Below are 26,571 nucleotides of genomic sequence, written 5' to 3'. Positions count from 1 at the left end.
ATATCCAACTCCTTCTTGAATATATTTAATGAATTGGCCTCTACTGCCTCCTTTGGCAGAGAATTCCACAGGTTCACCACTCTCTGGGTAAAGAAATTCCTCCTCATCTCTGTCCTAAATGGCTTACCCCTTGTCCTTAGACAGTGACCCCTGGTTCTGGACTCCCCGACCATCGGGAACATCCTTCCAGCATCTAGTCTATCTAGTCCTGTTAGAATTTTATAAGTTTCGATGAGATCCCCTCTCATTCTTCTAAACTCCAGCGAGTACAAGCCCAATCGACCCAATCTCTCCTCATACGTCATTCCTGCCATCCCAGGTATCAGTCTGGTGAATCTTTGCTGCACTCCTTCCATGGCAAGAACATCCTTCCTCAGATAAGGCGACCAAAACTGCACACAATACTCAAGGTGTGGTCTCACCAAGGCCCTGCACAACTGCAGCAAGACATCCTTGTTCCTGTACTCAAACCCTCTCGCTACGAAGGCCAACATACCATTTGCCTTCTTAACCGCCTGCTGCACCTGCATGCTTACTTTCAGCGACTGGTGCACAAGGACGCCCAGGTCTCGTTGCACTTCCACTTTTCCCAATCTATTGCCATTTAGATAATAAATGTGTTCTCCACTCTAACTGCAGTGTGTTTCCTGTGTATAAGTACATGTGGATCGCACCAAGGAAAGTGTACAAAACAAGTGTCTTCATATTTTTTTTCCAACTAGATTATCAAATAAACATTTATAATTTACTCTTGTTTTATGTCTCATCTCAGTCTCTGCTTTCCTCAGTTGTTACTTTTGTTGCTGACTACAGTTTTCTTCTTGGGATTTTTATGTTCCATTTCTTTCTCTGTGTCATTTTGCTGTTTGTTCCTTTTGTTGTTTCTCATGTTTATTTATCATATTAGTTTCATTGACTCATCTCCCCTCCATTCGGTCTGTCTTGGCTCTTTGAAAGAGCAGAGAGAGAATTTTGGGGGGAAATGGGGCATGACTGTCTTCATCACAAGGCTGAGGTTGCGTTCATAACTGAAGAGCAATAAAAGTAGTATCATGTTTGTTCCTATCAAATATTAATGTTTGTACAACTGGTTTTTAAATTTTTGTGGGGAATTTTTCCTTGTTTTGCATGGGAGACACAGAGATGTAGACAGTTAACCACATCAGGGTCACCTGTGAATGTGGGAAGGTCTCTGTGACCTAACTTTAAAAAACAGTAATTAACATTAATTAAAAGATTTCAAATTTTCTCTTCTGGACTACATCAAATTGTGAGATTGCATGCTTGGGAAAGATTTGTTTTGTATTTTAGATGTAAAGTGGCAAATATCAATTTAGGAATATATGAAGTAAATTAAGCTCCTTAAGCCTTGCTGCTGTATTGCAGATGAACTTGCTGCTTCAGGCACAATATTCTCAGATGCTTGATTCAATTTTACCATCAAAGATTGACCTAGTTACGGCCACGACCACATCAGTGTTAAAATGTTGGATTTCCGACTGTTTACAAAGCTAGCCATTGAAGTCAGCTTTCAGCCAATCAAAGCCCACATTCTTTGGCAAATTCTCATACCAAGAAAAGAGGAAAATAGATAAGTAAAATGTTTTCAAGTTATTTCAGAGGAAACGTGTTTGAATAAATAGTGGGACTACCTGCACCACACGGACTGCAGCAGTTCAAGAAGAAGACCCAGCACCATCCTCTCAAGGGCATCTAGGGATGGGCAATAAATGCAGGGCTTGCTAGCGACACCCATATCCCCAGAATGAATTTAAAAAAAACATTAGGTTGTGGCGGAGCCACCAAAGGACTCAGAGCGGTTGTACATAATTCCTTTAACGGCAATTTAGTTACTGTCTGTGCCTGTACCTTTAATTACACTGACTGTACAATGCCTAGTTACCTTTACAGCACGGTTTCAACGTGATGACGTCATGCTGTTAGTCACGTGATGCCCCAATGGCGGGAAGAACGTGATGACGTCATGACGTCAGTCTCCTGATCAGAGGATCAGTCCTCGTGGAGCCCTCAAGGAGAGTAGACCTGTTATTGATGTGTTCTAGCAGTTTCCAGTTTAAACTCGTTTGATTTCATTAAAGTTCATTAATTTAATTACCTGAGTCGAACTCAGTCTTTTTGATAGGAACCTCCATTCCCACATTTGGTGACCCCGACTTCTACGAATGATTTTCGTGGAAGATTCAACATGGACACGAACGCCGTCACGCTGAAACTGCCACAGTTCTGGGAGCAACAACCAGACACCTGGTTCATCCAGGCTGAAGCCCAGTTCGCCATTCGGAACATCAACGCGGATCAGACCCGTTATTATTACGTGGTCTTCGCCCTCGACAGCGCAACTGCATCACGGATCATCAGCCTCATCGGTAGTCTTCCTGCTGACAGCAAGTATGATGCAATTAAGGTGTGTTTGCTTCAGGTTTTCGGGCTATCAAAGTCGGAGCGTGCTCGCCGGCTCATCACACTGCCCGGCCTCGGGGACTCCAAACCGTCAGAGCTCATGAGCCAAATGCTCACGCTCTTGGGTGCTGAACCAGAATGTTTCATCTTCCGGGAGCTTTTCCTCTATCAACTGCCTGAACAGGTTCAGGCTGCCCTGGCCAGCTCCGACATCACTGACTGCGCCAAGCTTGCACCCGAAGCCGATAAGATTTTCACGGTTACCCAGCAGTGCTGCGCGGCCACGAGGCACCCACCCCCCACAGACGCGGTCCCGGTTTCTCCTACAGCGGGCTGGTGCTCCTACCACACCCGTTTTGGCGCGAAAGCACGATGCTGCCGTTCCCCCTGCAGCTTTTCGCCAAAAAAAATAAGGCGTAGGCGGCATCCCTGGCGACGGATGACCAAGTCTAACGGGCGTTCCGCGGTGGCGATGGCCGTCGGTTCTACGGGGAAACTCCTCTATATCACCGATTCCCTCTCGGGCCGCCGTTTCCTTTGTGACACTGGGGCGCAGTGTAGCATTCTACCTGCGTCGAAGCTCGACATGCAGACTGGGAACCTCGGTTTTTCCCTCGTAGCAGCTAATGACGCAGCTATTCGAACATTCCGAAAGCGGCGGGTCGAAGCCTGTTTCGGCGGTCAGCGCTTCTTTTGGGATTTCGTCACGGCTACAGCCTCACAGCCTATACTAGGGGCAGATTTTCTGTGTGCCAACAGCCTACTAGTCGATGTTCGACACCGCCAGCTGATCAACGCGGCCACCTTCCACTCGATTCCGTGCTTCCACGGTACCTCCGTGGCGCGCTCCATTGCCTGTGCTTTCCCTCCTCCAGATGACTTCACGCGGCTCCTCGGGGAGTTTCCAGAGCTGACAAGGCCCACCTTCTCCTCTTCGGCGATGAAACATGGTGTTGAACATCACATCACCACTACTGGCTCCCCGGTTTATGCGCGGGCTAGAAGGCTCGAACCTGGCAAGCTTGCAGCTGCGAAGGTGGAGTTCGCCACAATGGAGTGGCTCGGCATCATTAGGCGATCGAAGAGTCCCTGGTCTTCGCCTCTCCACATCGTGCCGAAACCAGGCGGCGGCTGGCGGCCATGCGGTGACTACCGACACCTCAACGACGCCACCACTCCGGATCGGTACCCGATCCCGCATATCCAGGACTTCTCGGCCAACTTGGCGGGAAATACTATCTTCTCTAAAGTCAACCTCGTCCGTGGATATTACCAGGTTCCAGTGCACCCACAAGACGTCCCGAAAACCGCAGTCATCACCCCTTTTGGCCTCTCAGTTCCTGCGGATGCCGTTTGGCTTAAAGAACGCAGCACAGGTGTTCCAGCGTTTAATGGACTCCATTCTTCGAGACCTGCGTTTCCTTTTCGTCTACCTTGACGACATACTCCTCACCAGTGCCAGCAAGGAGGAGCACATCTCCCATTTGCGTTCCCTCTTTACGCACCTCAGCCAACACGGTTTAATCATCAACCCGGCCAAGTGCCAGTTCGGCCTGCAACAAATCGACTTCCTGGGACATCGCATAACATCGGACGGCGCCGTCCCTTTGGCGACGAAGGTTGAGGCGGTTACTTCTTTCCCGCGGCCGTCGACAGTCAAGGCCTTGCAGGAGTTCCTGGGGATGGTCAACTTCTACCACCGTTTCGTCCCCAAGGCGGCTCAACTCATGCAACCCTTGTTCGGGGCCCTCAAGGGCAAGTCCGGTAAAGACCCAATCAGCTGGACAGCTGAAATGATCCAGGCATTCGGCGACACCAAGAACGCTTTGGCCAATGCAACCATGCTGGCGCACCCACTTCCAGGCACTACTATCGCCCTTACCACCGACGCGTCAGACTACGCCATTGCTGCGGTGCAAGAACAGTGGGTCAACGGCACATGGCAACCGCTGGCGTTTTTCAGCCGTCAATTGCGAACAAATGAAAAAAAGTACAGCACCTTCGATAGGGAACTACTGGCCCTTTTCCTCGCCATTCGCCATTTCCGGTTTTTATTGGAGGGGCGCCCCTTCACGGCTTTTGTCGACCACAAACCCCTTACGTTCGCCATGGCCAAGACCACCGAACCGTGGTCCGCTCGTCAACAACATCACTGGACGTTCATTTCCGAATTTACCACTGACATTCAACATGTGTCTGGTAAGGACAACCTGGTGGCAGATTACCTCTCCCGTGCGACGGTCCACGCAGTGCACCTGGGAATCGACTACGACCTCATGGCGGCAGATCAGGTTTCGGATTCGGAGGTCCAATCATATCGAACCATTCCCTCTAGCTTCCAAGCGACCGACGTCGTCTTCCAGGCTGCAGGTGCCATGCTCCTTTGCGACGTTTCCATGCGAGTTCCTCGTCCCATAGTGCCAGTCGCATGGCGCCGGAGGGTTTTTGATGCCATACACGGGTTGTTGCACCCAGGGATGAAGGTTTCGCAACGGCTTATGTCAGCCAAGTTCGTCTGGAAAGGTATGCACATCGATGTCCGTGACTGGGCTAATACCTGCGTCGTATGCCAGAAGGCCAAAGTCCAGCATCATGTCAAGGCTCCAGTGGTTGCGTTCACTGTTCTGGAGCTTCGTTTCGACCACGTGCATGTGGACCTCGTGGGGCTGCTTCCGCCTTCTCAGGGTTGTACTCATCTCCTCACCACAGTGGACCGCACCACTAGGTGGCCAGAGGCAATTCCTTTGGTTTCCACCACGTCGGCAGACGTCGCTAGAGTTTTCATCTCCTGTTGGGTCGCCTGTTTCGGGGTACCGGCGGACATCTCCTCTGACCGCGGGCCACAATTTTCCTCGGATCTGTGGAACGCTGTGGCTCAGGGGCTCGGTACCAAACTTCATCGCACCACCGCCTATCATCCGCAGGCAAATGGCCTTTGCGAGCGATTCCACAGGTCGCTTAAAGCCTCTCTCTTCGGGCCAGTCTTCAAGGCGCAGGATGGGTGGACAGACTCCCATGGGTCCTGTTGGGTCTCCGTACGGCGCCCAAAGATGATCTACAATCATCTTCAGCTGAATTCGTCTATGGCCAGCTGCTCCGTGTACCAGGAGATTTCCTCCCTTCTCCCACAGAGCCATGGTCTGCCTCCCGGCAACTCGTTCGCCACCAAGAAGCGGCCAGATGCTTTGCTCCGATACCTACATCCAATCACGGTTTGCAGACCTCCTACGTGCCATTGGGACTGAAGAATGCGGAGTATGTCTTCATCCAACACGACGCTCACCGGGATCCGCTCAAGCCCCCTTACACTGGTCCTTTCCGCGTCATCGAACCGGGAGACAAATCCTTTTTGGTCGAAGTCAGAGGGAAACCGGATCACATCTTGGTGGACCGCTTGAAGCCGGCTCACCTGGACCGGGACCATCCTGTCGTAGTCGCTCAACCACCCAAACGTGGCCGACCGCCCGCTGCCACCGCACCTGATCAACCAAAGCCGCCTGACAACCCGACTGCGCTCACCGCGCCTGCTCAGCCGCCACCGACTGCCAACTCGTCCACCGGTCGTCAACTTCCTCTACCAGGGTATCGAAGTCGATTGGACAGGCTCATCAGGCCTCCTCCTCGCCTCACCTTTTCTGTTAAAGACAATTCTGGGGGGGCGCATGTGGCGGAGCCACCAAAGGACTCAGCAGTTGTACATAATTCTTTTAACAGCAATGTAGTTACTGTCTGTGCCTGTACCTTTAATTACACTGTTTGACTGTACAATGCCTAGTTACCTTTACAGCACGGTTTCAACGTGATGACGTCATGCTGTTAGTCACGTGATGCCCCAATGGCGGGAAGAACGTGATGACGTCATGACGTCAGTCTCCTGATCAGAGGATCAGTCCTCGTGGAGCCCTCAAGGAGAGTAGACCTGTTATTGATGTGTTCTAGCAGTTTCCAGTTTAAACTCGTTTGATTTCATTAAAGTTCATTAATTTAATTACCTGAGTCGAACTCAGTCTTTTTGATATAACCTTGTAGGAACAGAGGTTCCTATTAGATAGAAGACAGTAAAATTGAAGTTAAAATAATGAAATGAGAGCAAGGGTAAACAGACGTCAAGTTTAATTTCTGTTAGTTGTGATTATTTTGTAGCATTGAGTTAGTATTATAGTAAAGAAGTTAGTCCTGACATTTAAGTGCCTTTAATTACCATAATAATGTCTTTAGTATCAGAGTGTGTGAGCTGAATATTTAAAATACAGAAGGGACAGGGAAAGTCATTTTCCTGAAAATTTCAGTAGTCTGATAGTTGAATTGCTAATGTGGTAAAATTAAGAAATGTGCAACTTGTAGATTATTAACCCTTCGAGTACGTTGGAACAATTTAGTCATCTAGGTGTTATTGGTGCGGCTGGTCTGCCAAGGAATAACCCTCTTACTGGTTTTGATGCTGAAAATGCATCAAAAAATAATAGGGCCACTTCAATGACATGAGTCAGTTAATCCTCAAATGTTTTGCCATTTGACTGGCTGAAAAAAATCCTTTGGAATCACATCAAATGGGAATTTTTGCAAAGTTGCTCCCACCTCCAAAAATTGACAGTAGGTGCAGAGCAACAGGAAAGACAAGGTTTTAATGTTAGAAGGTACAGAGAAGAATGAAGGTTAGAATAAGGAGAGTAGGTTAGGAAAACAGTATAATTAAAATATTACAGGATAGAGTGTGAATAGGAGGAAAAACAAATGCAACGTTCAAAATGTCATTCTTATCTAAAACTGTGTCTTGGCATTTCTTTTAGTGGCTTAGATTTAAAATGACAGTAATAAAACTATTCCCGATGTTTAAGTAGTTTTATTAATGTAACGTTAGTTTTGTTTTTCCAATGGCACAGCACATCCGCTGAAAATGAATAAAAGTCATTTGCCCAGGGATTCAGGAGTTTCCCTGAACTTGCTGGCAGTCTAAAGGTTAAATAAGTAATAGCCTTGAATATTGTATGAATTTGATTGTGAAACTTGTATATACTATTTGATCCATCAATGATGGCTAGTAGTTCGGTTTTAGTTTTAGTCACTGTGGTTTCTTTCTGTCTGAATCATGTTCCGAAGTGTCGATTGTTCCGATTTATTTTACTTTCTGAGTTAGTTGTTTTGTAATGAGGAGCACTAAAGAGAGGGTTATGGTTGATTTAAATTGTTTGTGTGTTTGGTGAAATTAATTGGACTACATGTTATTGTGAGATATTTAACATTTTAAGGCGCAATTTTACATTTACTGTTTGTTAACTGATGATGTTTGAAAAATTGTGCTATATATTGGTGTAACAACTATTTATGTAATGTATATCAGTATAAGGACTAGCTATGTCATGTATATCTGTGTTAGGTCTGTATGTAATATGTGAGTGTAAGGACTATGTAATATATATTAATGTACGGATTAGATATGTAATTTATATCCGTGTAAAGGCAAGCTATGTAATATATATCCAAGTAGGCTTTTAATCTGTCAGTTTAATCATTTGTTTTGGACACAGTCTTCTAATGAAGTCGCTGTAGTCACATACATTAGGGTAACTTTTGTGACTCAAGGCTACCATTGCAGTGTCGTTTGACTGGAATGTGAATTGGGGAATTCACAGTGCTCCTAATTTTCTGGTAATTAGTTTACATGGCTTGAAAATGGGAAGTGCTGAGAATCTGATGTTCTGCTCTTTGTGCCCAGTCCTCTGATCCACTCTCCCGTGAAGAGAGTGCAGCCTCACAAAATGTATTTGCTCTGCAATTCTTTTGTTCGCCAGGTTTACTGTATTTTTTCAGCACTAACCCACCGACGCTGCCTTCATCCTCCTGCATCCTGATACTTTGGAGGAAGCTAGCGGTTCCTGCAGTCACCAGATGATGCACATTAAACACATGCTCCACTCACCAGATCCTTAAACATGCAGTCTCACATTTCCAAGTATCTGAGAGTTGCTGTTGGGTGTAAACTTTCCCCAGATTCTGTCAGTTGAACTTTGATGAGCAAAATTTCACCATGACTGAAATTTATTTTAAAGGTTTCATTTTTACTGCTAATATAGGAAAAAAAATGTTTTGACAATAACATTACTATAAAAGGTTTTCTGTGTTATAAATGATTTGTACTGTTTTGCTGTGTATGTGTATACATATCTACATCCGCACAGCCTAAAACTGTTGGCGTATATAATTAAGGACTAGTTGTTGATGTCTCTCAGTTTCATGACTTGCTGTATAATATACATGAGATTAATGGCTGTGCTTTTCCCACCAGCAAAATAAAATAAAGCCTGATAAGTCAGGGAAAGGAAGTTATCAGTTTGAAAACCTAAAACCCAAGTTTACGTACTGCGTTGTAGCAAAATTTGAGTCAACATATAATCATCATATTAAGGATTCTGAAAAAATCTGCAAAACTACCTCATCCCAAAATACAGGTAAATAATCTTTACGCTTCCCTGTTGAATTGTGCTGAATAATGTATCTTTCTCACGTCTTGCTCATTTTAGAATAATTCTGCTAACCCAAAAAATTTGCTGACGGTGAAGTATGAATAATTCTTCACCCCAGAGGGCCTTAGTTTAAGGCTTTGCGAACTGGAGAGAAACAACCATCGTCACAAGGCCCACTTGGTGGCGATGACGATGGTTGGTTGAGGCTGGCCAGTATTCAGAGCTCAAATTGGCAACAGCAGAAGCGTGGCGATCTTACTGCTTGTGGCATCTTCAGCTGCTGGCTTTTTTACAAGGCGGCGAAATGACTACAATTTGAATCTGGCTTCTCTGATATAGAAAGAACTTGAATTCATATGGCTCCCTTCATGACCTCTGGATGTCTCAAACCCTTCGCAGCCAATGAAGTACTTTTTCTGAAGTGCAGTCACTATTGTAATGTAGGGAAACAGGGCAGCTAATTTGCCCACAGCACGATCACACAAACAGATTGTGGTGATTGAAGGTCAATCATCACAGCCCCAGGACATTGCTGCAGGAGTTCCTCAGGGCAGTGTCCTAGGCCCAATCATCTTCAGCTGCTTCATCAATGACATTCCCTCCAACATAAGGTCAGAAATGGGGATGTTCACTGATGACTGCACAGTGTTCAGTGCCATTCACAACTCCTCAAATAATGAAGCAGTCCATGCTCGCATGCAACAAGACCTGGACGACGTTCAGGCTTGGGCTGATAAGTGGCAGGTAACATTCGCGCCACAGAAGTGCCAGGGAATGACTATCTCCAACAAGCAAGAGTCTAACCACCGCCCCTTGACATTCAATGGCATTACCATCGCCGAATCCCCCACCATCAACATCCTGGGGGTCACCATTGACCAGAAACTTAACTGGACCAGCCACATAAATACTGTGGCAACAAGAGCAGGTCAGAGGCTAGGTATTCTGCGGCAAGTGTCTCACCTCCTGACTCTCCAAATCATTTCCACCATCTACAAGGCACAAGTAAGGAGCGTGATAGAAAATTCTCCACTTGCCTGGATGAGTGCAGCTCCAACAACACTCAAGCAGCTCGACACCATACAGGACAAAGCAGCCCGCTTGATTGGCACCCTATCTACCTCCTTAAACATTCACTCCCTCCACCACCGGCGTACCGTGGCTGCAGTGTGTACCATCTACAAGATGCACTGCAGCAACTCGCCAAGGCTTCTTCGGCAGCACCTCCCAAACCCGCGACCTCTTCCACCTAGAAGGACAAGGGCAGCAGGTTCATGGGACCAACACCACCTCCAAGTTCCCCTCCAAGTCATACACTATCCTGACTTAAAAGTATATCGCCAATCCTTCATCGTTGCAGGGTCAAAATCCTGGAATTCCCTCCTTAACAGCACTGTGGGAGTACCTTCACCACACGGACTGCAGCGGTTCAAGAAGGCGGCTCACCACCACCTTCTCAAGGGCAATTGGGGATGGGCAATAAATGCTGGGCTTGCCAGTGACGCCCACATCCCATAAATAAATAAAAAAATATTCACCAGATAATTTGTCTTTGGTAGTGTTGGTTGAGGGGTAAATGTTGGCCAGGACATTGGGTGAGCTCCTCTGTTCTTTATCAGATATTGCCATGGGATTTTTTATGTCCACCTGAGAGGGAAGACGGAGCCTCATCCAAAAGATGGAACCTCCGGCAGTGCAGCACTCCATCAGTACTGCACTGAAGTATCAGCCTGTGCTGAAGTTTCCAGAGTGGGGATTCATTTAACTTAAATATATTTGCCCTTTGAGAGTTTCTATTATTAGGGCTGTCAGTAACCATTACTCACATTTCCCCATACAAATCAAATTACCCAAAAATTTTTTTGAAAATCCTTTTGGTTGCCATCTTAAATTATCACCAGCTGAGAAAGTTAGTACTGGAGACATGATTTTTAACATGATGGCCCAGATTTTCCATTCCCCATGATGGCGTACGCTGTCCTAAGCCTTTTAAAAGGCCCTGCAAGTTCCGGGTTTCCGCATATGCTGCGCATGCGCGAAAACCCAGAATTTGCGATTTGTCAAGGTTTACCTTGATCGATTACCTTCACCAACCCAAAAATCACTTTTGCTGGTGAGATTTGCCCAGCAAATGCCCACTAAACCTTTACGTCTGGTAAAAGCAGGCATAGGGCTTGCTTTCACCAGTGTAAGGGTTAATATAAATGTTAAATTAAAAATTTAATAATAAAAAATCATCCACAAACATTTAAAATAAGTTTATGTAAATTTTGGCCTGGATTAGAATGTTTAAAATTATTTTTCAGAAAATTAAATTTTTATTGTAACTGCTTCATTAAAAGGACTTTAAATTAAATTTGAAAATGGGAACATTTATTTTTATTCCAGTTGTGTAAATTATTTAATTATTTGGGGATTGGGTTCATGATGTGGGGATTCCATTTGTAAATGGAATCCCCATAAGCATATGAGGAATCCTCCTCTCTGATAGGAGGACCTGGCCCATGTGATCCCAGGGACGCTTCCGAACCACCTGCGTCCGTGGGATCCGTGAGCCTGCAGGCCCAGGACCCGAAGTCTCCGAAGCCTGGAAGCCATCAGGTAGGTGTGGATTTTTTTATCGGGACGAAGGCATACTCCAGAGGTACGCCTCTGACCATGAAATCCGACCCAATAAAGACATTCAAAGTCACAAAATTTACAAGAAATTATTAAATGTAACAATGCAATAAAAAAGGATTATCACTATTTGAAGTGGCTGTAACAATACTTTCCATTGGATGTCTGTCTGTCTATCTGTCTATACTTCACTGACAGGAATTTGTACTCTCACAACCTTGATCCATACCCCAGACTAACTATGAGCAATGCAAATCTATTTGTATTAGCGTATATAAACTGAAGATAGCAGTGGAACTTAAATCAGAAATAACGACTTAGTTTTTTTGTGGCATTTTCTATATGTCTTCTCTGTCTAAGTGCCTGAGTAGAGGTCATAAATTTGTTGTCTGTGTTTTCTCTTCCCTGACAGATATACTGTGGATTGCACCTTTGAAAGCAGCAGTAGTTTTCATTGCAGGTACAATTATCGTTAGTATTTTGGTTTTGGTGCTGAAAAAATTTACCTGCCTGCATTTGGCCCAGTCGCAACTTCCCAAATCCTTGGTATGTAAATCATATTGTACTCTAGCTGTCTATACTTGGACATTTAGAACTGTCCAAATTTCTGTCTCATTGAATTGGTTGAACTTTGGGGAACTCAGCTGTCCTGATCAGTCAATGAGTTTATCCAGTGAGTTAATTGAGCCTTGAAAATGAGGAGGGTCCCGCTGAATTAGCTGACACACACAGCTGAGGCAGCGGTCCAATGACCTCAATAGATTCTGGTGCTGATTCCTATTGATCAGCCTCTGCTGTAAATGTGTGTTCTTGGATGTCAGAAGAGGGCAGGATTGGACTTGACTCCTGCAGTCGAAGGACTTGCTGCCACTCTGCTGAGGCTCTCGTGTGAATAATGGCGTCTCGGACCAGCTACCAAAGGGTATCTGTGGAGCCGATGGAACTATACCCGAGCAAAAAGTGAATACCTTCAGAAGAAGAGAATTAGTGGAAAAAAGTGAAGTTTGATGAAGTATGAGGTTAATGAAAAATGCATTTGAATTACAGATTTTGACTGTGAAGGATAAAAGTAACAAACTCTTTGCAATCGCAAAGTTCAAAATGGCACCCAGTCATTCTGATATCATTGACTGTAATGGCTACAGTCAATTAAAAAAAAAAGAGACCCCGTGATATAAGGAACAGAGAACAAAATCTTCTGAGTTGACAGGGATAGGGATAATATTATGAGTCTGCACTGTTGTGCTTCTGTAATGATTGGAAAATGCTACTTGCTGTCGACAGGCTAAGCTCCAATCCGGCAGCACAGACTTGGAATAATAGGCTTAATTGTTTTAATAAATGGAAAACTTATTATGCCTGACAGGAGAGGAGGACCAGGCAGGTAGTGCAGGAGTCCCCTGAGTGCATCTCGCTCTCCAACCATTCTGGTCTGAATACTGGTGGGGGCGATGGTTCCTCTGGGGAGTACAGCCGGAGCCAAGTCCATGGCACCACGGGTGGCTCAGCTGCACCGGGGGGGAGGAGTAAGATCAGGAAAGCAATAGTGATAGGGGATTCAATAGTTAGGGGAGCAGACAGGCATTTCTGCAGCCGCAGATGTGACTCCAGGATGTTATGCTGCCTCCACGGTGCCAGGGTTAAGGATGTCACTGAGCGGCTGCAGAAAATTCTGTTGGGGGAGGGTGAACATCCAGAGGTCGTGGTCCATATCGGTACCAATGACATATAGGTAGAAAGGAGGACCTCAAAGGTAGTAATCTCTGGATTACTCCTGGTGCCACGCACGAGTGAGTATAGATATAGGAGGATAGAGCAAAGATAGTGGCTGGAGAGATGGTGCAGGAGGGAGGGCTTCAGATTCCTGGGGCATTGGGACCGGTTCTGGGGGAGGTGAGACCTGTACAGGCTGAATGGGTTGCACCTCAACAGAGCCGGGACCAATATCCTCGCGGGGAGGTTTGCTAGTGCTGTTGGGGAGGGTTTAAACTAAGTTGGCAGGGGGGTGGGCACCAGGATGTAGCATTAGAAAGGAGAAACAAGATGCACAAAGGATTGGGAGAGACAGATAGCAGTAGGATAAGAAATAGTACGGTATTAGGTGGGGTCAGACTAAGAGAGAACACAGTATGGTCTAAGATAGGTTTACAGTGTATGTACGTGAACACACGAAGTTTGGTAAAAAAGGTTGGTGAGTTGCAGGCACAAATAGCCACATGGGAATATGATGTTTTGGCAATAACAGAGACCTGGCTCAAAAAAGGGCAGGATTGGGTATTAAATATTCCTCGATATAAGGTGTTCAGGAAAGATAGGGAAGGAAAGATAGGAGGTGGGGTGGCGGTATTGGTTAAGGAGAATGTTACAGTGCTGGAGAGAGAGTATGTCCTGGAGGGGTCATGGACAGAATCTATATGGCTAGAGTTAAGAAATATTAGAGGAGCCATTACACTAGGTGTATTCTATAGACCAGCAACTAGTGGGAAAAATATGGAGGAGCAAATTTGCAGAGAAATTACAGAGAGATGCAAAACTATAGAGTAGTGATAATGGGGGACTTCAACTATCCTAATATAGACTGGGATAGTAATAGTGTAAAGGGCAGAGAGGGGGAAGAATTTCTGAAATGTGTTCAGGAGAACTTTCTTGATCAGTACGTTTCCAGCCCAACGAGGAAGGAGGCATTGCTGGATCTGGTTCTGGGGAATGAGGTGGGTCAAGTGGAGCAAGTGTCAGTAGGGGAACATTTAAGGAACAATGATCATAGTATCATAAGGTTTAGATTAGCTATGGAAAAGGACAGGGGGCAACCTAGAGTAAAAATACTTAATTGGAGGAAGACCAATTTTAGTTGGATGAGAAAGGATCTGGCCCAGGTAAATTGAAATCCAAGATTGGCAGGCAAAACTGTAATGGAACAATGGGATGCCTTTAAAGAGGAAATAGTTCAGGTACAGTCGAGGTACATTCCCTCGAGGGGGAAAGGCAGGGCAACTAAAGTCAGAGCTCCCTGGATGACGAAAGAGATACAGAGTAAGATGAAGCAGAAAAAGAGTGCGTATGACAGATGTCAGGTCGAGAATACATCAGAGAATCTGGCTAAATATAGAAAGTTCAGAGGAGAAGTGAAAAAGAAAATAAGAGGGGCAAAGAGAGGGTATGAGAATAGAATGGCAGCTAACATGAAAGGTAATCCAAAAGTCTTCTGTAGGCATATAAATAGTAAAAGGGTAGTAAGAGGAGGGGTGGGGCCAATTAGGGACCAAAAAGGAGACCTACACATGGAGGCAGAGGGTATGGCTGAGGTGCTAAATGAGTACTTTTATCTGTCTTCCCCAAGGAAGAAGATGCTGCTGTAGACATAGTGAAGGAGGAGGTAGAGGAGATACTGGATGGGATAAAAATTGATAAAGAAGAGGTACTAGAAAGACTGGCTGTACTTAAAGTAGATAAGTCACCAGGACCAGATAGGATGCATCCTAGGACGCTGAGGGAAGTGAAGGAAGAAATCGAGGAGGTACTGGCCATAATCTTCCAAGCCTCCTTAGAAACAGGGGGTGGTGCCAGAGGACCAGAGAATTGCAAATGTTACACCCTTGTTCAAAAAAGGGTATAAAGATAAACCTACCAACTACAGGCCAGTCAGTTTAACCTCGGTAGTGGGGAAGCTTTTAGAAACAATAATCAGTGACAAAATTAACAGTCACTTGGACAAGTGTGGCATAATTAAGGAAAGCCAGTATGGATTTGTTAAAGGCAAATCGTGTTTAACCAACTTGATCGAGTTTTTTGATGAGGTAACAGAAAGGGTTCATGAGGGGAATGCGGTTGATGTGGTGTACATGGATTTCCAAAAGGCGTTCAACAAAGTGCCACATAATAGGCTTGCCAGCAAATTTGAAGCCCATGGAATAAAAAAGAGACAGTGGCAGCATGGATATGAAATTGGCTAAGTGACAGGAAACAGAGAGTAGCGGTGAATGGTTGTTGTTTGGACTGGAGGAAGGCATACAGTGGTGTTCCCTAGGGGTTGGTTCTAGGACCACTGCTTTTCTTGATATATATTAATGACTTGGATGTGGGAGTACAGGGCACAATTTCAAAATTTGCAGATGACACAAAACTTGGAAGTGTAGTGAACAGTGAGGAGGATAGTGATAGGCCTCAAGAGGACATAGACAGGCTGGTGGAATAGGTGGACATGTGGCAGATGAAATTTAACGCAGAAAAGTGCAAAGTGATATATTTTGGTAGGAAGAATGAAGAGAGGAAATATAAACTAAAGGGAGTGCATGAACAGAGAGACCTAGGGGTACATGTGCACAAATTGTTGAAGGTGGCAGGGCAGGTTGAGAAAGCAGTTAAAAAAGCATACGGGATCCTGGGCTTCATGAATAGAGGTAGAGAGTACAAAAGTGTGGAAATTATGATGAACCTGTATAAAACACTGGTTCAGCCTCAACTGGAGTATTGTGTCCAATTCTGGGCATCACATTTTAGGAAGGATGTGAAGGCCTTAGTGAGAGTGCAGAAAAGATTTACTAGAATGATTCCAGGAATGAGGGACTTCAGTTACGTGGATAGACTGGAGAAGCTGGGGTTGTTCTCCTTAGAGAAGAGAAGGTTGAGAGGAGATTTGATAGAGGTGTTCAAAATCATGAGGGGTCTGGACAGAGTAGATAGAGAGAAACTGCTCCCATTGGCAGAAGGGTCGAGGACCAGAGGACACAGATTTAAGGTGATTGGCAGAAGAACCAAAGGCGACATGAGGAAAAACTTTTTTACTCAGCGAGTGGTTAGGATCTGGAATGCACCGCCTGAGATGGTGGTGGAGGCAGACTTAATCACGGCTTTCAAAAGAGAGTTGGATAAGTACCTGAAGGAAAAAAATTGCAGGGCTACGGGGAAAGGGCGGGGGAGTGGGACTAGCTGAAGTGCTCTTGCAGAGAGCTGGCACGTGTTCGACGGGCCAAATGGCCTTCTTCTGTGCTGTAATCATTCTATGATTCTAGGATTCTATATCAATAGTTTAGTAACAGGGAACAGCCTATTAGAGTAGCAGATGTTTGGAATAGATTTCCATTTAAGCAATTAAAGCTTTAATGCTTCACTGCTCTTAAAAAGGTGCAGCATGACTGTCTGGTTACCAACAGGATTGAAGGTTATAAGAAATAAAACAGAAAATACTGGCAATACACAACAGGTCACTCGGCATCTGGAAGAGAAATGTCAGTGTTTTGGGCAGGATCGTTCATCAGAAGGCTAAGCATAAACATAGGTGATCAAACAGTGTAAGAAAGAAATGAAAGACTCCCCAAAATGTTTCACACATAATGAGTTCAATTTTGATTGTTAGTGACTGTTGTGTAGACAAGCATGGCAGCCATTTTGCCCACAGCAAGATCCCACAAACAGCAATGTTCAGTTAATGTGTTTTTGGATCCAGAATGAAGTAGATGAAAGGCAATGTTCGGTGAACATTTTTTGGATACTTGTTATTGTTCTGCTGTGATGACACCTGTGCCCTTGCACAACAAACAAAACAGTCTTCATGTGGATTTATTGTCAACACAGATGCCACAACTTGTCTCACGGCATTTCATGAAAGCACAAGGAAGATGGAAACCGAGCCAAACAACGCTGTTAGGTGGGGCATTCCGGGATTTTAACCCAGTGACGGTGAAGGAACAATGATATATGTTTAGTGAGAGAATTTCAGGTCATGGGGACGAGGCAGCTGAAGGCACAGCCACCACTGGTAGGGTGCAGGGAGAGGGGATGCATAAGAGGCTGGAGTTGGAGGAGTGGAAACATTGGGGGGGACAGTGGGTGGTAGGGCTGGAGGAGGCTGCAGAGATAGGGAGGCCATGGAGGGATTTAAAGACAAGGAAGATCATTTTAAATGGATGCTCATCAACGTTTTGGACGAGCTGGAGTTTATGGAGGATATGAGGCTGGCCAGGAGAGTATTGCAGATACAAGCCCCGATATTTACTGTGGCGGGATTTCCAAACAAGGTGGTGGGAGGAGTTCTGGTCCGTGGAGTTTTAACTGATTGACAGGCTTGGCTCCCTGTCGGGTGGGGAAAGTTACATAGGCCACAGCCCAGGAGCTGCTCAGGGTAGAGATCATGAAGGGGTTGTATACAGAGTGGTTTGGAGGATCGGTGGGTGATCACGGGGGCCAGGGAGATATCGGTGCAGAGATGGGAGTTTGGGGGCAGGGTCAGTGATCCTGGCCAGTGGGGGGGGCGGGGTTCAGTGATCCCGGGGGAAGGGGGGGTGGTCGATGATCACGGGGGTGGGGGGGCGGTCGGTGATTGCGGGGGGGGGGGGTTTGGTGATCACAGGGAGGGGTCGGTGATCAGGGGGGGTCGGTGATCGGAGGGGTCAATGATCGGGGGGGGTCGGTGATTGGGGGGGTCGGTGATCGGGGTTTGTCGGTGATGGGGGGGTGGGTCGGTGAGCTGTGGGGTCGGTGATCAGGGGGTTGGGGGGGTCAGTGATCGGGGGATCGGGGGGGGTTGGTGTTGGGGGGGGTCTGGGGGGTCAGTGATGGGGGTAGCGGTGATCGGGGGGGGTCAGGAGGGGTCGGTGATCGGGGTTTGTCGGTGATTGGGGTGGGGGGTCGGTGATCGGGGGGGGGGATCAGTGATCGGTGTTTGTCGGTGATCGGGGTTTGTCGGTGATCAGGGGGTCGGTGATCGGGGGGGGGTCGGTGATCTGGGGGGTCGGTGATCTGGGGGGTCGGTGATTGGGGGGGTCGGTGATCGGGGTTTGTCGGTGATGGGGGGGTGGGTCGGTGATCTGTGGGGTCGGTGATCAGGGGGTTGGGGGGGTCAGTGATCGGGGGATCGGGGGGGGTTGGTGTTGGGGGGGGTCTGGGGGGTCAGTGATGGGGGTAGCGGTGATCGGGGGGGGTCAGGAGGGGTCGGTGATCGGGGTTTGTCGGTGATTGGGGGGGGGGTCGGTGATCGGGGGGGGGGGATCAGTGATCGGTGTTTGTCGGTGATCGGGGTTTGTCGGTGATCAGGGGGTCGGTGATCGGGGGGGGGTCGGTGATCTGGGGGGTCGGTGATCGGAGGGGTCGGTGGGGTCGGTGATCGGGGGGGTCAGTGATTGGGGGGGTCGGGGGGGGTCGGTGATCGGGGGAGGGTCGGTGATCGGGGGAGGGTCGGTGATCGGGGGGGTCGGGGGGGTCGGTGATCGGGGGGGTCAGGAGGGGTCGGTGATTGGGGGGGGTCGGTGATCGGGGGGGGGGATCAGTGATCGGTGTTTGTCGGTGATCGGGGTTTGTCGGTGATCAGGGGGTCGGTGATCGGGGGGGGGTCGGTGATCTGGGGGGTCGGTGATCGGAGGGGTCGGTGGGGTCGGTGATCGGGGGGGGGTCAGTGATCGGGGGGGTCGGGGGGGGTCGGTGATCGGGGGAGGTCGGTGATCGGGGGAGGGTCGGTGATCGGAGGGGTCGGGGGGGTCGGTGATCGGGGGGGTCGGTGATCGGAGGGGTCGGGGGGGTCGGTGATCGGGGTTTGTCGGTGATGGGGGGGTGGGTCGGTGATCTGGGGGGTCGGTGATCAGGGGGTTGGGGGGGTCAGTGATCGGGGGATCGGGGGGGTTGGTGTTGGGGGGGGTCTGGGGGGTCAGTGATGGGGGGTAGCGGTGATCGGGGGGGTCAGGAGGGGTCGGTGATCGGGGTTTGTCGGTGATTGGGGGGGGTCGGTGATCGGGGGGGGATCAGTGATCGGTGTTTGTCGGTGATCGGGGTTTGTCGGTGATCAGGGGGTCGGTGATCGGGGGGGTCAGTGATCTGGGGGGTCGGTGATCGGAGGGGTCGGTGATCGGGGGGGGTCAGTGATCGGGGGGGTCGGTGATCGGGGGAGGTCGGTGATCGGGGGAGGGTCGGTGATCGGGGGAGGGTCGGTGATCGGAGGGGTCGGGGGGGTCGGTGATCGGGGGGGGTCGGTGATCGGAGGGGTCGGGGGGGTCGGTGATCGGGGGGGGGGTCGGTGATCGGGGGGGGTCGGTGATCGGGGGGGGGTCGGTGATCGGGGGGGGTCGGTGATTGGGGGGTCTGGGGGGTCAGTGATGGGGGGAGCGGTGATTGAGGGTCGGTGATCGGGGGGGTCAGGAGGGGTCGGTGATCGGGGTTTGTCGGTGATCGGGGTTTGTCGGTGATTGGGGGGGGGGGTCGGTGATCGGGGGGGGGATCAGTGATCGGTGTTTGTCGGTGATCGGGGTTTGTCGGTGATCAGGGGGTCGGTGATCGGGGGGGGTCGGTGATCTGGGGGGTCGGTGATCGGAGGGGTCGGTGGGGGTCAGTGATCGGGGGAGGTCGGTGATCGGGGGGGGTCGGTGATCGGAGGGGTCGGTGGGGTCGGTGATCGGGGGGGGTCAGTGATCGGGGGGGTCGGGGGGGGGGTCAGTGATCGGGGGAGGTCGGTGATCGGGGGAGGTCGGTGATGGGTCGGTGATCGGGGGGGGGTCGGTGATCGGAGGGGTCGGTGATCGGGGGAGGGGGTCGGTGATCGGGGGAGGGGGTCGGTGATCGGGGGAGGGGGTCGGTGATCGGGGGGGGTCGGTGATCGGGGGGGGGGTCGGTGATCGGGGGGGGGGTCGGTGATCGGGGGGGGGTCGGTGATCCGGGGGGGGTCGGTGATCGGGGGGGGTCGGTGATCGGGGGAGGTCGGTGATCGGGGGAGGTCGGTGATCGGGGGAGGGGGTCAGTGATCGGGGGGGTCGGTGATCGGGGGGGGGGTCGGTGATCGGGGGAGGTCGGTGATCGGGGGAGGTCGGTGATCGGGGGAGGGGGTCGGTGATCGGGGGGGGTCGGTGATCGGGGGGGGTCGGTGATCGGGGGGGGTCGGTGATTGGGGGGGGGGGGGTCGGTGATCGGGGGAGGGCGGTGATCGGGGGAGGGCGGTGATCGGGGGAGGGCGGTGATCGGGGGAGGGCGGTGATCGGGGGGGGGGGTCGGTGATCGGGGGGGGGTCGGTGATCAGGGGGTCGGTGGGGGGTCACCGGGGTCTGTGATCGGGGGGGGTCGGTGATCGGGGGGGGGATCAGTGATCAGGAGGGTCGGTGATCGGGGGGGGGGTGGTCGGTGATCGGGGGGATCGGGGGGAGGTGATCGGGGGGGGATCGGGGGGGTCGGTGATCAGGGGGTCGGTGGGGGGTCACCGGGGTCGGTGATGGGGGGGGTCGGTGATCGGGGGGGATCAGTGATCAGGAGGGTCGGTGATCGGGGGGGGGGGTGGGGAGGTGATCGGGGGGTCGGTCATCTGGGGGGAGGTGATCGGGGGGGGATCGGGGGGGTCGGTGATCGGGGGGGGGGGTCGGTGATCGGGGGGGGGGTCGGTGATCGGGGGGGGGAGTTGGTGATCGGGGGGGGGGGAGTTGGTGATGGCGGGGTAGGGGGGGCTGTTCGGTGATCCCGGGGGGAGTCGGTGTTCGTGGGGGCGGGGAGGTCAGTTATTGTGGGGATGGGGAGGCCATTAACTGCGGGGGGGGGGGGGGGGTGGCTTGTGGTTGCGCGGGGGATTGTGGAGTGAGGGGGGAGAGAAGGTCAGTGATCCTGCGCAAGGGTTGGTGATCATGCAGGTGTCAATGATCACGCGGAGGAGTCGGTGATTGCAGGGGGTTCGTTGATCGCGGGGTGTCTGATCGCGGGGTGTCTGATCGCGGGGTGTCTGATCGCGGGGTGTCTGATCGCGGGGTGTCTGATTGCGGGGTGGTCTGATCACAGGGGGGTGTCGATCATGTGGAGTGGGATACAGATTTGCTTGGCGGGCCGGGAGGAAGCACTCCTGCTCCTTCTGGCCTAGTGGAAAAGCACTTACCTCTTCCATGCAGCAGTTCTTGCCTCCCTTTAGCTACCGGGTTCCCTGAGGCCCGAGAAACCCAGCCGGCCAGCGGTAAAGCTGGCAGAGAGATAAAATCTGAGGCAAGTAGCCTCAAAAAAATATTTAAATAAGCGACCTGCTTCCCAGAACTGGGCATTCAAATCCGGTTTTGTTCAGGTTTGAGATTTTTTTAACAATTTAACTTCCCACCCGACCCAAACCCACCTGTTTTTGGGGGTTAAAATTACCCCCATGGAGTCTAGAAGTGATAAAGGCTTGGATGAGGAATTTAGCGTTGGATGGGCTGATGTAGGGTTGAGGTCAAGCAATGTTACAGAGGGAGAAGTAGGTGATCTTTGTAATAGAGAGGATATGGGGTTGGAAATGCAAATCCAGGTTGAACAGTTTGATTTAGCTTCAGATTCTATCTGAGAAAGGGATGGGGTCAGTGGTGAGGGAGCAGAATTTGTGGCGGTGGCTCAATATGGCGGCTGTAGACTTCCCAATGTTTACTTGATGGAAGTTAGGACTCATGCAAGACTGGATGTCAGAAAAGCAGCCTGACAGCACTGGCAGTGGACAGGTCGAGAGAGGTGGTGGAAAGGTAGAGCTGGGTGTCATCAGGGCACTTGTGGAAGCTAACCTCATGTCTGGAGATGATGTTGTCATTGGGCAGCACGTAGATGAAGAAAAGGAAGGGCCAGGAAGGGATCCTTGGTGAATTCCAGAGAATACAATGCAAGAGTGGGAAGAGGAGCCATTTCTAGAGATGCTCTGGCTACAATCAAATAGGTAAGAGTGGAACAAAGCAAGGGCAGTCCTAATGAGCTGGTCAAAGGAGGGGAAACGTAGGAGGAGGATGGTGTGGTCGGCCATGGCAGAGGTTTGGAGAGGTGGAGGAGGATAAGGAGGGATAATGCACCATGGCCACAGTCTCTAGCATCTGCTGTGTTGATGAAAATCAGATCACTAATCCAGATGAACCTTTGTTCATATTGAAGGGTTAACCTATAACTAAACAGATATATTCCTTTTATAGCAAAAAGTTCAGACAAATAACCATTGAAGCTAAAGAAATGTCTTTCTTATCTATACAGGTCATTATTTATGAGGATTTACATGTCAATCTGCAATGCCAAGAGCTGGATGAGAATCCAGAAGGTGACCACATCTCATTCATTACACACAGTGATTGCTCAGATGATTATCAGCAGAAATGTCAGAGCAAAGATCTTGCCTCGAAAGTGCAGCTCACCTCACACAACTGTATAATGGATACAGATGAAAGCATTTTCTACCAAAGTAACGGTTTGAGTAGTGATGGCTATGAGTGTAACAATCTAATGAAAGAAACAGACGTTTGCACGTATAGGGATGCCGAGGGCTTTCCATCCTACCTACAAACATCTACTGAAAATAGGGACAGTACAAGCTCCACACAGCAGATCAACCCCGGAGTGCCAGTATCCTATAATTTACAGTACCAACAGTTTTCAAGTTCAAAAGATATCGAAGAAACAAGAAGCAGCAACGTTGCTGAAAGTGTTCCAACACTACAGACTGTGCATCATGATTTCAGTACATTCCAGGCAATTAAAACAGAGACCATGGAAATAGAGCTTTGGAAATGTGCAGATGTTCCTCTGAGTTCAGTAAAACTTTTCTTTAATGACGACACTGAAAAGGACAATTCTGAAGTAGGTACATGTGGGGATGGACCATCCAAGCTGCTGAGAACTGATGGCTTGTCTTCCCAATTTACTTGTGACTTGACAGCAGCTACTGAGCTCCCTCCAAATGGCATTCAGGAATATCAAGCACAGTCTATAAAACTACCTCAATTTATAAATAACTATAAATTTCAGAACCTGGGCCAAAAGCCTTCATTTCATATCTCTGAGCCTGAACGTATGCAATTCTCTGAATACGAGGCACACTGAAAATTTGTATATGAGGCGTGCCAGTGAACTAAAATTTGGGCTCTTCCAGAAACCAGAAAGGGTTATTATATTTTCTTCTTCAGGACATCTTGACTGTTGAAATTGGAAGAAATCGTCAACTATTTTTTCTAGTTTCTGGTTAAAAAGCATTTTTGTTTTCTAAAGTGATATTCTGGATGTGTTCTCGGGTTGGAGGTGGGTTCAGGTTGTGATGCAGATTTTTAGCACTTTAACTACCCCCTCGCCCCCAAGCCACCCATTTTTGTTAGGTTCAAATTCCCCCCAATATGTCAGCTATTTGACAACAAGGGGTAGCGCAGCCGAACTTGACCCTGGCTCGGAGATGGAAAAAAGGCTGTTTGACTGACAGTCAAGAATCATCCAATCGGATAACAAAGAATCTGTTTCCTCTCCAATTGGTGTGGGAAGGCGGTGATCTGCAACATTGGTCCTGTCAGGTGACCAATAGCAGGAGTGTGGGGGTGGAGTGGTTGGACGCAAGTGGTCATGTGATGAAGCCTCCTGGAATGTGTCCAACCAGAGTTGGCAACCCTAAGCAGAGTTGAATAGTTTGACTCATTGATCTGTTCCAAGGACGTTGGATAACCTGTTAGACAGCTCCCCATCCATACACAATAGCAGCGATAGATCCATGCAATGTCCATTTGTGTAAAATTGGGAACTGTCAGAACACATTTTACCTGTGATCCTTTATAGTTATCAGTGAGTGATGAGCCCTTAAAAAACTGCATTCAGTGTGACGTCTGTAGATAAAAATGACAAAATGAATGCAAACAGGTAACTTAGCTGAGAATTTGCTGGTTCGAATCAAGTTATTTTTACATTAATATAAATCAGAGCTATAAAATATTGTTCCTTTTTCTAAAAATGTTGTACTGCTTCATAAAATGTGAAATAAAAAGAAACATGTATGACAAAGGATAAATTGTGACTACAATTATGCACTTTACTCCAGATGAATTCATACCTGATCTCAATATAATTCTGATTCCAGAATAAAATTCCAAAATGTTGGACCACATCCCACTCATTCTCATTGGGGTTGAAATTCCTTTCTGTGCTATTTTGTAAAGTCATTGGGGGAAAGATTCGGTATCTCCCCGTTTGGGGCGCCATTATTGGCGGTGCGCAAAGTTTAGTGCCTGGCGCTAATTATCGCCTCCGACAGCAAACTTGGCTTTTATCGCCCCTGGAGGTGATTGGAGCACTAAATCAGGCGCTTCTCACCTGTCTTAAGGCGCAAAGGCCGAGGAGCGAGGCGCTACCTCAGAGCGCTGGCGAAGCAAGGAAGGGCAAATCAAAATAAACCTGCAAAGTGCTGCTCAGTACTCAAAACTACTTCACATAGCATTGAATCTCTCCAGAAGTCTCTCTCTCTCTCAATGCGTGGTGCAAAAATGTCACCGACAAAAAAAGGCAGGAAGCTTTCACCTTTAGATAGCACTCCCCTAGTCCCTTTCTGACAACATAACGCTCCCCTCAACTTGTTGTTGCTAGCGGCAGGCAGTAAGGCAGGGGGCGCCACTCAATATCTGGTCTGGGGTGCTAACGGGGTGTTGCGCACTCGACTGACATCATAATCTGCCGGTGCAGGAGACCGTGGTGGTAGTGTTTAGTGCCGCCGCAAAATGTCTAGTTAATTTCGCGAGCGGCACAAACATCGCCGTGCCCAGCCTCCAATTGCTTTGCGCCCCAATTGGCACCCTCTTAAGGCGCTAATGGGAGACGCAAACAACTGAATTTTTCCCCCATTAACTTTTCATTTAACATTTTTGTTTCATAGTGTACAGAGCAAACTCACCCAAACATTCTAACATCTTGTTAAAAATTGTACACAGAGGAGTTTCTGGCCCGTTGTGTAGAATTCTGGTAGAATCTCGCTCACGGGTTTTATTTCGTTTGTTTTACCAATAGTGCATTCATTAATCGTGCAATAAATCAGCACCTTTGTTTAATGGAGTCTTTGCTACATTTGCCCTCGGTCCGCAATTGGGTCTCGGGAGTAAGAATTGGCAATGTACCGTAAAACACAGACTGTACATTAAGGGTATTCTTTCTACCAATTGAAGGGAAATGTGCAAATTTGCACCTTTTGCAGCTTCATTCATGTATCACACATTTTTTAAGAATTCATATGTTCCAGTTGGCAAACACTTCGCTCAAGACTAACTTCAGTTATTTTGCGAGAATCCTCTAGTGTAATTATTAGAATCATCAACAGAATGTTTTGACAATTTACCTTTTGTTTTTGAGACTGTTTTAACTCTTACTCTGATATCATGAATTCATGATTTGAAAATGAGAGCCATTTGGGAGATGTTGGGTGTAGACTAGATCCTTCCCCAACGGAAGAAAGGTACAATCAAAGAGCTAATCACACAATGGATTTCACCCTCACTTTCATATAGCTGCCTCAAAAGCCGGTTTGGCAGAGTTTCAAATCATGTCAGCTGACACCTTCTCAGTTGGAGCATAGTGTATGACATTTAGGAACAAAAGAAGGGAATCGATTTCACAACAACAACTTGCATTTATATGGCGCCTTTAAAGTAGTAAAACGTCCCAAGGCACTTCGCAGGAGCATTATCAAACAAAATTTGACACCTCAGCAAGCACTGACATGTGATGGGGGACATCATGGCCCTGAAGAAGGTACAGGAGAGGGAGACCAAAAGGGATAAAGATGGTAGGAATAGGAGCTATATGTATGTGTCAGCTGTGGCTTAGTTGGTAGCACTCTCCCCTCTGAGTCAGAAGGTTCTGTGTTCACAGTCCCACTCCAGAAAGTTGAGCACAAAAATCTAGGCTGACACTTCAGTGTCAGAGGTGCTGTCTTTCAGATGAGATGTTAAACCAAGGCCCCATCTGCTCTCTCAGGTGGATGTAAAAGATCCCATGGCACTATATTGAAGAAGAGTAAGGGAGTTATCTCTGATTTCCTGGCCAATATTTATTCCTCAATCACCAAAACAGAATATCTGGTCATTATCACATTGCTCTTTGTGGGAGTTTGCTGTGTGCAAATTGGCTGCTGTGATTCCTACCTTACTACAGTGCCTACACTTCAGAAGTACTTCATTGGCTGTAAAGTGCTTTGGGATGTCCTGAGGTTGTGAAAAGTGCTATATAAATGCAAGTCTTTCTTTTTAATCAAATAGTTAGGTTAGATAGTAAGTAGGCAGTGCTTCAGCTGGACCTGGGGGAGAGCAGCATCGAGCGCGGCGAGGTATAAAACCGGCGGCAGCGAATGAGGCCCGACCACAGCGGC

At 48.4% G+C, this 26,571-nt stretch overlaps 1 protein-coding gene across 2 annotated transcripts in view; it reads left to right on the top strand.

Annotated features, from left to right (window-relative positions):
- LOC147124993 (uncharacterized) overlaps positions 1 to 24,222 on the top strand; it is a 72,082-nt gene extending 47,860 nt beyond the window's left edge. For both annotated transcript variants that reach the window (XM_085995800.1, XM_085995791.1), the window contains exons 6-8: positions 8,708 to 8,870; positions 11,917 to 12,050; positions 22,440 to 24,222. In XM_085995800.1, the coding sequence (XP_085851926.1) occupies positions 8,708 to 8,870; positions 11,917 to 12,050; positions 22,440 to 23,282 (1,140 nt within the window). In that variant the 3' untranslated portion in view covers positions 23,283 to 24,222. The remainder of the gene's footprint in view (positions 1 to 8,707; positions 8,871 to 11,916; positions 12,051 to 22,439) is intronic.
- The last annotated feature ends 2,349 nt before the right edge of the window (positions 24,223 to 26,571 follow it).

The sequence above is a fragment of the Somniosus microcephalus genome, chromosome 1, assembly GCF_052327205.1.
Source record: "Somniosus microcephalus isolate GS21.2 chromosome 1, FLI_Smic_1.0, whole genome shotgun sequence".
Lineage (NCBI taxonomy): Eukaryota > Metazoa > Chordata > Chondrichthyes > Squaliformes > Somniosidae > Somniosus > Somniosus microcephalus.
Note: the sequence above shows the minus strand (reverse complement) of the source record. Positions and strands in the feature narration are given on the sequence as shown.